At 37.1% G+C, this 13524-nt stretch overlaps 1 protein-coding gene across 2 annotated transcripts in view; it reads left to right on the plus strand.

The window, feature by feature from the left end:
• The window catches only part of tbc1d10ab (TBC1 domain family, member 10Ab), a 43222-nt gene extending 30081 nt beyond the window's left edge, over positions 1-13141 (plus strand). For both annotated transcript variants that reach the window (XM_051684163.1, XM_051684162.1), the window contains exons 8-10: positions 5255-5444; positions 6077-6231; positions 9801-13141. In XM_051684163.1, the coding sequence (XP_051540123.1) occupies positions 5255-5444; positions 6077-6231; positions 9801-10208 (753 nt within the window). In that variant the 3' untranslated portion in view covers positions 10209-13141. The remainder of the gene's footprint in view (positions 1-5254; positions 5445-6076; positions 6232-9800) is intronic.
• Positions 13142-13524: the final 383 nt, after the last annotated feature.

Genomic DNA, 13524 nt, shown 5'->3' on the forward strand with positions numbered 1-13524 from the left:
CTAGCTCTCTCCCAGTCTCTGTCTTGGTTCCTCCTTAAATCGCTCTCCCCATTGCTCACTGCAATCAGAAACAGGTGTTAGACAAAGGTGTGTGCACCATTACTGCTTTCTCTCCGAACGAACGCTTCACCACACCCCTACCTCCACAGTCTTTTTGTGGTTTGACCGCTTGAATGAAACCTATTCATTCAAATTGCATAATAAAAGTTGCCATTTCTAATCATACAGTTTGCGCAGTTACACAAGTTTCATACACTGACCTGCAAACTCAAAAACACTTTGTTCATTCTTGAAAAAGTACAAAAACCTTTGTAACTTTTGTGTGTATCTGTACTGCACCTGCCACCTGCACCGTTTCGATGCGTCCTGTCCTTGCTGCGACGTGGCGTGGCACTTCTCGTCCGATGTGTGACCGCCTTTACAATGCTCTACATTTAAGTATTAAACAAATTATGCTTTTTATAGCCTATATACAGTTGAAGTCAGAAGTTTGGTGGCCGATATAGTTGAAAACAGACCTTTTCTATGTGGATTGTGCACCGATTTTGTACTATGCAAAGGTATTCAGAAGGCTGCTTTCTTAAATATTTTTTTCAAAGAATATATGACACTATTATTATACATTGTCAACAAATTCTAGAAATGAACACTGAGAAAATAAAGAATAAATAAAAATACAATAAATAGCTTAATAAACATTAGTACTGTATGTTTAGTATCAGTCAATGGCTGACCATTACAATAAAGAATAAATTCAGATACAATAAATAGCTTAATAAACATAAGTACTATATGTTTAGTATCAGTCAGTTGCTGACCATTTAAATAAAGAATAAATAAAAATAAAATAAATAGCTAAATAAACATCAGTAGTACTGTTTAGTATCAGTCAAATGCTGACTATTTCATTACTGCCAGTCAATTAGGGGCAGGATGTAAAACAAGAAGCATTTATACCTGCCGAGTCAAGAGATAAACAGCGGCAGTGGTGTTACACCGTATTCTGCTATACAAGTTCAGGGGAAACTTTCAATGGTGGAAAACCAGACTTTTAGATATTACATTTTGTAAATGCAATGACTGGAATTGTTCGGTTGAAGGGGCTACCAAACTGTGAATCCTGAACAAAACAGTTTCGTGAATACATGTTTACACATTAGGTTCCACTCAGCTGACAAGCAATGAACGTAGCTACGTGGTTAGCTAGTTAGTCATAAACTCGTTGTCACAGAGAGTAAAAGATGGACTTTATTTACTTTCCATTCACACCGTTGTCTGCTGAGCTGCAAAAAGCTCTGATGTTTACCTTTCAATCTGCTACATTACTCTGCAAACAGATGTGATAAACATGAGTGACATGGTTGTCAGGGACAGGGTTAACATTATATTAGTTATATTGAAAAGGGAAAATGATGAGGTCATTGTTTATTAACTTTCCAATATGTATTTCACAAACTAGTTAGCAACTTACTGAGAAGACACCGCTTAACTCTGCACTGCTTTACTCCGCCCTGTCTGCAGAGCCACTGTCAGTTCTGTAAACTGACAGGAGTCGGAGCACGCTCTGCTGGACAATCTACGTTATGACACCAATTCAAGCATTGTTTTCTGCATTATATGTTCTGAAAAAAAGTTTTCATATCGGTAAATATATATGCTGATACCGTTATATCGGTGAAAGGCTAATATCGGCAGAATTTAGGCAGTTAGCCAATTCGCTTCTGATAGGCTAACTGGATAATTGGAGTCAATTGGAGGTGTACCTGTGGATGTATTTTAAGGCCTACCTTCAAACTCAGTGCCTCTTTGCTTGACATCATGGGAAAATCAAAAGAAATCAGCCAAGACCTCAGAAAACAAATTGTGGACCCCCACAAGTCAGGTTCATCCTTGGGAGCAAAACCACCATAAAAAAGCCAGACTACAGTTTGCTAGTGCACATGGGGACAAAGATCTTACTTTTTGAAGAAATGTCCTCTGGTCTGATGAATTTTTTTTTTAACTGTTTGGCCATAATGACCATCGTTATGTTTGGAGGAAAAAGGGTAAGGCTTGCAAGCTAAAGAACACCATCCCAACCGTGAAGCATGGGGGTGGCAGCATCATGTTGTGGGGGTGCTTTGCTGCAGGAGGGACTGGTGCACTTCACAAAAGAGATGGTATCATGAGGAAGGAAAATTATGTGGTTATATTGAAGCAACATCTCAAGACATCAGCCAGGAAGTTAGAGCTCAGTCGCAAATGGGTCTTCCAAATGGACAATGACCCCAAGCATACCTCTAAAGTTTTGGCAAAATGGCTTAAGGACAACAAAGTCAAGGTATTGGAGTGGCCATCACAAAGCCCAGACCTCAATCCGAGAGAAAATTTGTGGGCAGATCTGAAAAAGCATATGCGAGCAAGGAGGCCTACAAACTTGTCTCAGTTACACCAGTTCTGTCTGGAGGAATGGGCCAAAATTCCAGCAACTTATTGTGAGAAGCTTGTGGAAGGCTACCCAAAAAGTTTGACCCAAGTTAAACAATTTAAAGGCAATGCTACCAAATACTAACAAAGTGTATGTAAACGTCTGACCTACTGGGAATGTGAAATAAAATATTCTCTCTACTATTATTGTGACATTTCACATTCTTAAAATAAAGTAGTGATCCTAACTGACCTAAGACAGGGAATGCTTTTTATGATTAAATGTCAGGAAATGTGAAAAACTGAGTTTAAATGTATTTGGCTAAGGTGTATGTAAACTTCTGACTTCAACTGTATACACCAAATAAAGAATTTTGTGTATATATATATATTTCACCAGATGAGGTTTAATGAGGAATGAGGTTTATTATTATTCACAAGATATGAAGTTGGAGATACGATGTACATGCTGATGGGGGACATTTCCATATAGTCTCATTTTTCTTTGCATGCCTTCACTTCAATTAAAACACTTGATTATCTAATCAAAATAACAAAATATGCATTGAAGTAAGAATAAAATTATGGATGAATTTTGATGATGAAAGATTTAAATGCAGCAAATCCCCATGAGGCCTCAGTGATTGTTTATATTCCACCTCAAGAGGCCACTGAAAACTGTAGAACCGATCCGTTTTAATTGCAGAATCCTCCAGCGTCGGCCACAGAGGAACACGTAGGAATAGTAAAAAACTATTTGCAACTATCAGCACTGACTAATCAGTAAAACCTATATATCGATTAGGTCTGCCCCCTAATAGTCGATCAAACATTAGTCAATGAGAAGAGTCTTGGTCGACCAAGTTTTGATTGGTCGGTTGGTCGCAGAAAAAAAAAAACCTCCACTGGTATAACTTCTGGTTGGACGATAGGTGGTACTATGGTGTCATTTTCGTTAAGCAGGGTTAGGGTTAAGCCTACACAATAAAGCAAGACACCTTGATTTCAAACTTTGAACTTTATTTTTTATTTATTTTAACTAAAAATGTAAATGAAAATGTAAATAAATTAAGTGCAATTAAAATGTGTGTTGTTCAGCTTTTTGAAAGATGGCAGAGACAACTCTCTCTGGCAAATAACCTATATTTCATCCGTGCATTCTCTACCGGTCGGGTATTTCGTTGTCCGGGAAAATACATTGTGTGTGAATAAATTTGTTTTTGATATATATATATATATATATATATATATATATATATATATATATATATATATATATATATATATATATATATATATATATATATATATATATATATATATATATATATATATATATATATATATATATATATATATATATATATATATATATATATATATATATATATATATATATCGTAATATCCAATTACATCGGCAACCCCCGGGCTGAGGGATCGGTGAATATTCTTGCTTTAGTGATTTTGCATTGAAAATTAAATTGATTTAAAAATGAAAAACTTAAATCAAATACATTTCTAAATTCAAATTGCACTCCAAATGAAACAAAAAATCAATTAAAATAATGAAGTGATCAAAAAAATTATATATAGGCTATATAAGTAACCACCTTTCCATTTACCGTCAGGCAAGTATCCGTCTAAACATGCAGGCGGAAATTTACTTACACAAATGAAGACATAAAAACAATTTTAAATGTAAACATAATAATTATAATAATGACAATGATCACTGAAATATAAACCATGGTTCGAGGTGAACGTGTTTTTTTATTATTTTATGTTTTAATCACAGATGTATAGGCTGCAGCGTTGTGGTCACAATGAACTGCTCTGTGGAAATAAAGCTGAACTGAACTCAAAGCATCACCTGAGCTGAGATGTCTGAGGTCATTTGCAGCACTCATAGATGATACTGTTCTTGCAAAAAAAAAAAAGAAACAAAGAAAGAGTGAGAACCTTTTACATGTCCGTGTTCCACGAGACTGCACACCTCCGAACAAACAGCGCGTCATACATGTGCATAGATGGCTTTTCTGTCATCTGTTCTTAATAATATAATAAAATGTTTCTTCAAATGTGTGTCCGTGTGTCTACAGGCAAATTATTTGTAATATTTATTTGATAATAATAATAATAATAATTTAATACATTAATGGGAAAACGAGCCAAATATCGTCTTGATATTGTCAAAGACATCAGCTACTGGCGATCACTCTGACCATCGTCTATCCCCAAGATCATCGTCTGTCGCCACAACCCTAATGTGCACTTCTCTCTATAAATTAACAAAATGTTCAGACAGTCTCCTTGCTGGTTTTTCCAACACATTCATAATCATTACCGCTTTTGCCGCTGTCACTGTGGCTCACTTTGTACGTGTGCTTGTAAAATTTATATTTTAAAGGCTCATTATTACGGTTTAGTATTTCTCTGTAATGTAGAACAGTGTTAGCAATGTTACTTATAACATTCTTTCTCAGCCCTGGAACTCAAATCATTTTCTGATGCCCCCCAAAATATATATATTTAAGGAATTAAATTAATATCATAAACGTGCGACAGCTAGTTGACTAATGGCTTAAACTAACCACTACTAGTCGACTAGGAAAATATTTGGTCGGGCGCAGCCTTAATATTGGTCTACCTCTAATAGCAAGCATTTACCTTTATGTTTATTCAATTGGCAGACACTTTTATCCAAAGCGACTTACAGTGCATTCAAGGTATACATTTTATGAGTATGTGCAGTTCCTTGGAATCAACCCATGACCTTGGTTTTTATTGACTTTGTGACAACAAATTGTTGCCACCTTTACTTAAGCATTCTCCTTCTATCTGCACAGGAGGCCATCCAGTTAGACGGTGAGATCCTGTTCGCTCTGCTCAAGCGGATGTCCCCTGTGGCCTACAGGCACTTGAAGAAGCATAAGATTGACCCTATCCTCTACATGACTGAATGGTTCATGTGTGCCTTCTCTAGAACGCTGCCCTGGGCCTCCGTCCTGCGCGTGTGGGACATGTTCTTCTGCGAGGGTGAGACTCACCAGTGCCCACTTAGATACCTTGTGCACTATGCCCGTAGTTGACACCATGGCCCCCCGGGGATGAGAAACTGTTTGCACTTTGTGTCTTATGACTTGTGAAAACTTCATGATATTGTGACACATTACGAACAGCAGCATAAATGTTTCACACAATTGTTTTATTTTAATCAAGAAGTCAGTTAAGGATATTGTGTTTTATTTGTGTTTATGTCAACACCTTATCCATTGCACATACATTTGGTACTTAGTGAGGTAAAGTGCATTCTAATGCGTCCCGGACAACAGTGAAGGACTGCTTATTTGCTTAACATCCCGCTACTTTGCCAGTTTAATACTGATTTAAAAGAAAGCAACTATTACTACATTTTAAGGAAGCCATGCCAAGTTAAAAATAGTTCAACTTTTGACAATCAGTGCAGCAGATTAATGATGGTTTTTGAAAAATGGACCAATCAGATGAGTCTGGGGGTGGGGCATAAGCATCACGAGTGTATTGACTGTGTACATTAGCAATAGTGTATGGCAGGTAATGCACCTATAAATCCATCTTCTTTTATGTTGTATTCTGTGTGAACGGCCTTTACTCTGTTTAATGTTGATGTATGTCTGTGTGTGATGTAGGAGTGAAGATCATCTTCCGAGTGGGTCTGGTGCTGCTGAAATGTATGCTGGGATCTCAGGAGAAACTGAAGGCGTGTCAGGGCCAGTATGAGACAATGGAGCTGCTCAGATCTATTGAGCCACGATACATGCAGGAGACTTTCCTAGTGCAAGAGGTATCACACACACACACACACACACACACACATAAACTTGTATCTTGTATACTTGTGAGTACATTCTTTTTTGTGAATTAAAGTGCCATTACCTTTATCTTACCCCAGTTTCAAGTTGCTCATAAGAGATTTTATTATATTTGTGAGGACATCTGCAGAAATTTGGCCCTTAGAAGTATAGCAAGTCAAGTAAACACACTGTTCAACTTGAGGTTGAAATCAAAGGAAATTTGTTGATATGTACTAAACCACCGTCTGCAGGACTGTTATGCAAAAGACAGGAGTATGTCTCCCCCTGCTGGTTAGAAAAGTCCACAGGCACATCACTGCCTTGATCAGCACAATATAATTGGCCATTTAATGATTGCTCTGAAAATTTGTCACTTTAAATTAATAGAACATATTTTGAAGTAAATTTAAATGAATTAGTATCTGTACAAATTAGTTAAAGAGACACACTACTGTTTAAAAATGTGGAATCACTATGAAGTTTGTATGGTCTTGATATAATATTATTTATTTATTGACCAAGGAAGCTTTAAGGTGATTAAGAGTTACAGTAAAGACTTGTTAAATGTTACAGATGACTTTCTATTCAAATACATGCTCTATTCTTCCTACTTTCTTTTAAGAATCCTCCACTTGCAAGATATTCAGGTGAAGTTTCACCCCATGCTTTCAGTAGCACTTCAACATTAGATTGATGAGTTTCTTGATAAATTTGTTACTTTTAGGCCATTCTAAGACCAAAGTTTGATTTCGTTTGTGTAAAGTGACTTTCAGAAAATGAAAAAAGACACTATTGCGAATTTGTGATGTCCAAATGGTATTAGAGGGCACAACTGTTTTCAGCTTCTAATAATATGAAAAGTTGCTTGAGTACCATATTAGCACATTAGAAAGATTTATTAAGGATTAGGTGACACAGTGTTTTCTAAGTGGACTGGAGTAATAACAGCTGAAAAGGGGGCTTTGTCATCATGGGTAAAAATTACATTCTAAAATAAATAACAATGTTTCAAACTGTAATAACAATTTGCAACATTAAATTGATAAAAAAGAAAGGAAAAAAAAACACTGCCAAAAACATGACTAATGCATCCTTGGTGAACAGTAGCATTAATTTAAGAACAAAAAACAAATATGTCTTATTGATTCCAGCAACATTGTGTACATCTATTTGTTATTATTAAATTCTATTTACTGGTATTAATAAAAAATATATATTATTAAAAAAAAAAACATTTTGGGTGGAAATCTGCAAAAGGACTTGAGCATCGTAAAGTGTGTTCAACGCAGCTGAAATTACTACATATTTATTGGTTATTGAAGTATTAGAACAATTAGACTAAATATTTAATAAATTAAAACACAAGGGATGGGGATGTGGAGAATGTAAAAAGAATTTCCCCCCATTCATCCATTATGCAGGTTGTGGTATGCCGGTGGAGTTTTTCTGGTGCCCCCTTACCCGTAGGGAGTAGGTGCAGTAAACATACAGTCACGTGTATAGGGAGCGCCAGCACCGGTCAGTAATACCACACTGAAGATGAATAATACCAAGAAATGTATTCAGTAATCCCTTACCACATCCTTCTCAGTTTTAGCAATAAATGCTTTTTGGAGTTATTAATTAAAAAACAAATGTATATCCTTTCTTATATGCTGAGAACTTTCCTGACCCATGACTTATAAAAAATATTATTTGTATTTCTTCAATTATTTATCTTGTTAATCTTATTTATTATACATCTGTGTTTGTTTGTATTTTTACCTTTTTTATTTTTTTTTTTATTTTAGTTATTTATTTATTTTCCTTCACCTGTACTTCTTGTCTTTATGACACAGTGATTGTAGTCCTTCATTGTATCTTTGTAATTTTGTACATCTTCTTGAACATTTACATTGAATCCACAGTTTTAGCACAATATGTGGACTTTTCAGATGGTCCCTTACCACACCCTCCATAGGATTAGCACATTTCGGCACAATGTGTGGACTTTCCAGATGACCTCTTACCATCCGTATGTAAAATTCTCAACTTATATCAGTGTTAAATTAACGATCTTGAACGATTTCGCCATGACGGCATCTGACCACCTTACAGGACAAATCGCACCCCGTATTGATTCGATGCAAGACACATCATTTCATATTTAAATACGGGATGATCCTTTATTTTATGGGATGGGTGGCAACCCTACCTGGAGGTCTAATACATTCTCATGAGCAAAGTGTGGATGCAGAAAATCACGAGTTTATCGGGAGAAATTGTAAATCGGGAGTACAGTGGAAGGAGGGGAGGAACAACAGCAGAAAGCCGGTAAAATTGGGATTGTTGGCAGGTATGACGTACAGGCCTTCATCGCCGTATTGTGCACTTCATAATACGCCACACATTCTCAATTGGAGACAGGTTAGGACTGCAGACAGGCCAGTCTAGCATCTGTACTCTCTGTGTACGCTGCCGTGCACTTGTAATCAGGGCAGTATGTGGTTTTGCATTGTCCTGCTGGAAAATGCAAGGATGTCCCTGGAAAAGATGGCATCTGGATGGCAGTATGTGTTGCTTCAAAATTTGTACAAATCTTTCTGCATTAATGGTGCCCTCACAGATGTGCAAGTTAGTCATGTCATGGGCACTGACACACCCCCATACCATGACAGACACCGTCTTTTAGACCTGACACTGATAACAGCTTGGATGGTCCTTTTCCTCTTTGGCCTGGTGAACACGACGTCTGTTTTTTCCAAAAAACATTTTAAATGAGGACTCGTTGGACCACAAAACATGATTCCATTGTTGTACTTTACATCTCAGATGAGACGGAGCCCAGAGAAGTCAGTGGCGCTTCTGGACAGTGTTAATATATGGCTTCTCCTTTGCAAAGTAAAGCCTTAACTTTCATCTGTTGATGCAGTAGCAAATGGTGTTGACTGACAAAGGTTTACCGCAGTATTCCCGAGCCCATGTTATGATATCCATTATAGACTCATGACGGTTTTTAAAGACAATGACATCTGAGGGATCAGAGATCACGTGCATTCAGAACTGAAGAGGGTGAAATGCCCAGAATCCTTCCAATTGGTCTTTAGAGAAAATTGTTCTGATGCATCTGTTTACAAATTGGCGAGCCTCGACCCATCCTTACTCTTGAAGGACTAGGCTGGTTTGGAGGCTCATTATATTCTATAAAACGAATGCCTCACCTGTTTAACATCACCTTGTTATTTCAACTCCTCAGATTGTTATTAGTCCTAAATTGCCCATTTCAACTTTTTAGGAATGTGTTGCAAGCATCAATTTCAGAAAAAAATTACATCTTCAAAAAGCAATTAAGTTGATAAGGTAAAACATGAAGTACCTTGTCTTTATACTTATTTTGTCTGAATAGAAGTCAAAGTACATTTACACTTCTTTTTGTTTTTATTGGCATTACATTGGTGTTGTACAATAATTCAGTGATTCAGCTCTTTAATAACAAAAATAAATAAATAAATAATAAATAAAATGCAGATTTTCACTCCCCCATCTCTACCGCTTTCTCTCTCTCTTCTTACCCTTTCAGATCATTGAAATGCCCGTGTCTGAGCGAGACATCGAGAAGGAGCACCTCTCACAACTCCGCCGCTGGAAGGAGACTCGTGGAGAGCTGCACTGTAAATCCCCAGCCAGATTGCACGGCGCCAAAGCCATCATGGCTGCCGAGCCACCCAGCTGCCAGGACCTCAAACAAAACCCCACAATCATCGTTGAGCTGCCACAGGCCTCAGAGAGCCAGGCAGAGAAAGGGAACAAGACAAAGAATAGCAAAGACCAGAAGAGAAAAGACACAAAGAACATCTCACCACCCCTCAATCCATACCCGTTACCGAGTGACAGCTTTTCACCCAAATCACAGCACCTGCACAAAGACACACCCCTGCAGGGCTCCAGTCAAAGCCTCAGTAGTGCAGAGCACGACACTTACCTGTAAAATGCTGGAAAGGAAATCGGGAACCATGACTGTGCTTGTGCAGAATGTTTACTGACAGTGTTTAGAAGAGAGTCCTACCTTCCCACTCTCAGGATTTCTGCATCACAGGAGAGTTCACGACTTGACTGGACCAAAATGATCCTCCAGAATACTTGTGGGAACAATCACATAGGAAGAAATATTAGACAGGAGAAAACTCTCTATTTTATATACGACCTGAAGTTTTCAAATGTGTTTACATGAAGTGTTTGTGTCTGTCTATGTTGGGAAATGTAATGAAGGATGGATAGCCAAGACACACTCTCAGATCTCCAAATGAAGCATATATAAGCTGTGCTGGAGGCAAAACATTCACATGGGATCCTCAAAATGTGATAATCAGGAAGAATTTGGTCAGCTCGGTCCAGTACAACATCTGAACATTGTCTAAACGTTTCTCATACTGTTTGAACTAGACTTCCGGTTCCTGGTAGTACAAAACACATACTGGGATGCAAGTACCTCCGTCTTCCTCAGGAGACCAAGTTGTCTGATCTAAAGGAATAGTTCACCCCAAAATGAACATTGTGTCATCATTTACTCATCCTAATATTGTTCTGTCATTCAGAATTTTTTTCTTCTGGAACAGAAAAGATGTTAGACAGAAAGTCCAAACTGCCCTTTTCTATACAAGGCTCCAACAGGGACAAAAAAAAGCATAAAAACGCCTTAAAAGTAGTCCCTAAATTATGTTCGCCACATTTGACATTAAACGCCTTTGACTTTTGCTTGTCACATAATCGATCACAGTGTGGCAAATTTGAAAAATGCTCCGGCAGAGGGAAAGATTATTAAAATTTTGGCCTGTTCCTCACACAAAGCTATTATATGGCTTCAGAAGACTTGTAAGCTGAACAAGTTCCATTGAGTACTTTAATGATACTTAACGGTGCTTTTTTGTCCTTGGTAGTAAAACAAGCTTGGCAGTTTAAATCACCATTCACTTTCGTTTTGTGATCATTGAAGGAAAAAAAAATACTGGTTCAGGAGTTGTGACCACATGAGAGTAAATGGTGACAAAGTGTTCATTTTTGGCTGAACTATTCCTTTGAGGACATAAAATACTATTGGAATGGAATATGTTGCATGATAAGATTGTTGTAGTCTAACATTTTAATGTCGTGACCGCCTTCAGTTCATTTGCAGTGCACCTTCTTGACCACTAAGGGGCTCTACTGAGCTGTTTTACACAGAATTGGGAGCTGAAACCGAGGTCACCGTTTATCACAGGACCAAATAATGCTGTCCCATTTCTAAGATTCATGCCCTCTGACATCATTGGAATCAGTCCACTTGTTTCAGAACAACACTAATCATATTTATATGGCACAACAGAACCACAACAATGAAAAGACAACGCTATATTTCACTGATAAATGAAAGGCAAAAACTTGTAAGCCCAACGTTAAAAACAAAATTCTATTCACTCTTAGTGCCAAAATTGTAATTAATTAACATATTACTCAGAACCTAGCTCTTTTGTAGTACATTTCCATTTCTTGCAAAAGTGAGACATATCTCAGATATCCAGAATCAGTCTATTGACTTTACATTTGGGAGAAATTAAACATTATAAAAAGGCCAAGTTCGCACCCTACATCACAATAAGTCCCGTGTGCATCGCATTTGTATGTAAGAATTATTGTCGTGACCTGTGTTTTGTATATTTAAGATCTAACGTGATAATCTGTGGACATTTCTTATGAATATGTATGCTGGACAGCAATATGCATGATTCTGACATCATATTTCCATCTCAGTTTTCTAAAACTGAAGGGATGCTGTAGGTAGGGCAAAATCTTCTGACTTTTTTAGGGAGAAAAAAAAAAATATATATATATATTTTTTTTTAAATGTCTTTGGATGTAAATCGCATAGCCAAGGCAATTTAAACACTTTAAATTTTTTATGTTGCAAAGAAACATTTTATCACCGACTTGCTCTGGCTTCTTGTAAATACTGATATTATGAAGACATATATATTTATGAACATTTATGGGAGGATTTGCTGTGGATTCACTGATTGGTGAGGTGTATACATTATTCATGCAAGTCTTTTCTCCCTTTCTTTTAGGGGATTTTGGGAGGACGATATAATTTGGTAGGCTAGCAATGCTGTCTACTTGGTTTTCCTAGCTCAGATCAGATGTTAACATCTGACATCATCTTTCAGTTTGCCAATATTTTGTTATAAGGAACCATAAATGGTTCATGAACTCGGTGTGCATGCCTGTTGTTTTGCTGCACAACTTCATGCTCAGAAATGTGTTGCAGGTGTCATTTTTAGTATTAGAATCTGGACTAAAAATATCATTTAAGATTAACCCTCTATTGAGATATGACATCTACAGTTGCCCCAAAAAAGTATTTGGATGCTTAAACCACACTTAAAAATGCATGAATGTCGCTTCATTAGATAACAAGATGTCAGTCCAAGTGGCATTCATTTTAAAGAAAGATTTGAAATGTATACATTTTTTAAGTGTGGCTCAAGTGTCCAACTAATTTTTGGGGCCACTATGTTGAAGTTGAGAAGGCTTGTATACTCTAACATTATCAGTGATTATGATTTATCAATTATAAGAAGATTTATTTTTTTGAGTCACTGAAAGGAAAGAGCTAGTTACATTTCAGCACTGTTTGTGAGAATTAAAGTTGCCAAAAGTCTGTTTTTTTTTATCAGAAAATATATTTTAATATGGGCACTGTGCAAAACAGATGTTACTTTGATAATAACTGAAGTTATTGTAGATTTTATTTTTTAATTTTCCTGCCGTCTTTTCTTTTTCTTCACACTTAAGCTATAAATAACCTCGTCCTGTATGCAAGTAACATTTTTCATGCAAAAAACACTGAAAGAATGTTTTTCATGATTAAATTTGATACTATTGGAATTTTGTTTCTCTTTCTGCATTTTTCGTGTCTCATGAATGATTCTTTGCTCCTGTAATTACTAAGTCAGACGGGGTACGGAGGGAAGAAAGGGAATAGAGAGATTGAATGAGGGATGAGGAGAGGTGAAAGAGAGTACTGTGGTGCTAGTGTCGTGTGGACTGGACACCTGTTGTCCTCGCTCCTTCAGCTCTGCAGAGATTTGCATGTCAAAGGTGCTGGTGTGCTTCCCTCTTCTCATCTCCTCATCACTTCTCCACATTTCCCAGACCCCCACCCCACTCCTGTCAGCAGATGTGCCGGAGTGATTCAACCCCTATACTGACAAGTGCATTAGCCAAACCACAAAATGGGAAGAATTTGGTCTCAAAAATTCTTATTTAAT

Source organism: Myxocyprinus asiaticus, chromosome 42, assembly GCF_019703515.2.
Source record: "Myxocyprinus asiaticus isolate MX2 ecotype Aquarium Trade chromosome 42, UBuf_Myxa_2, whole genome shotgun sequence".
NCBI lineage: Eukaryota > Metazoa > Chordata > Actinopteri > Cypriniformes > Catostomidae > Myxocyprinus > Myxocyprinus asiaticus.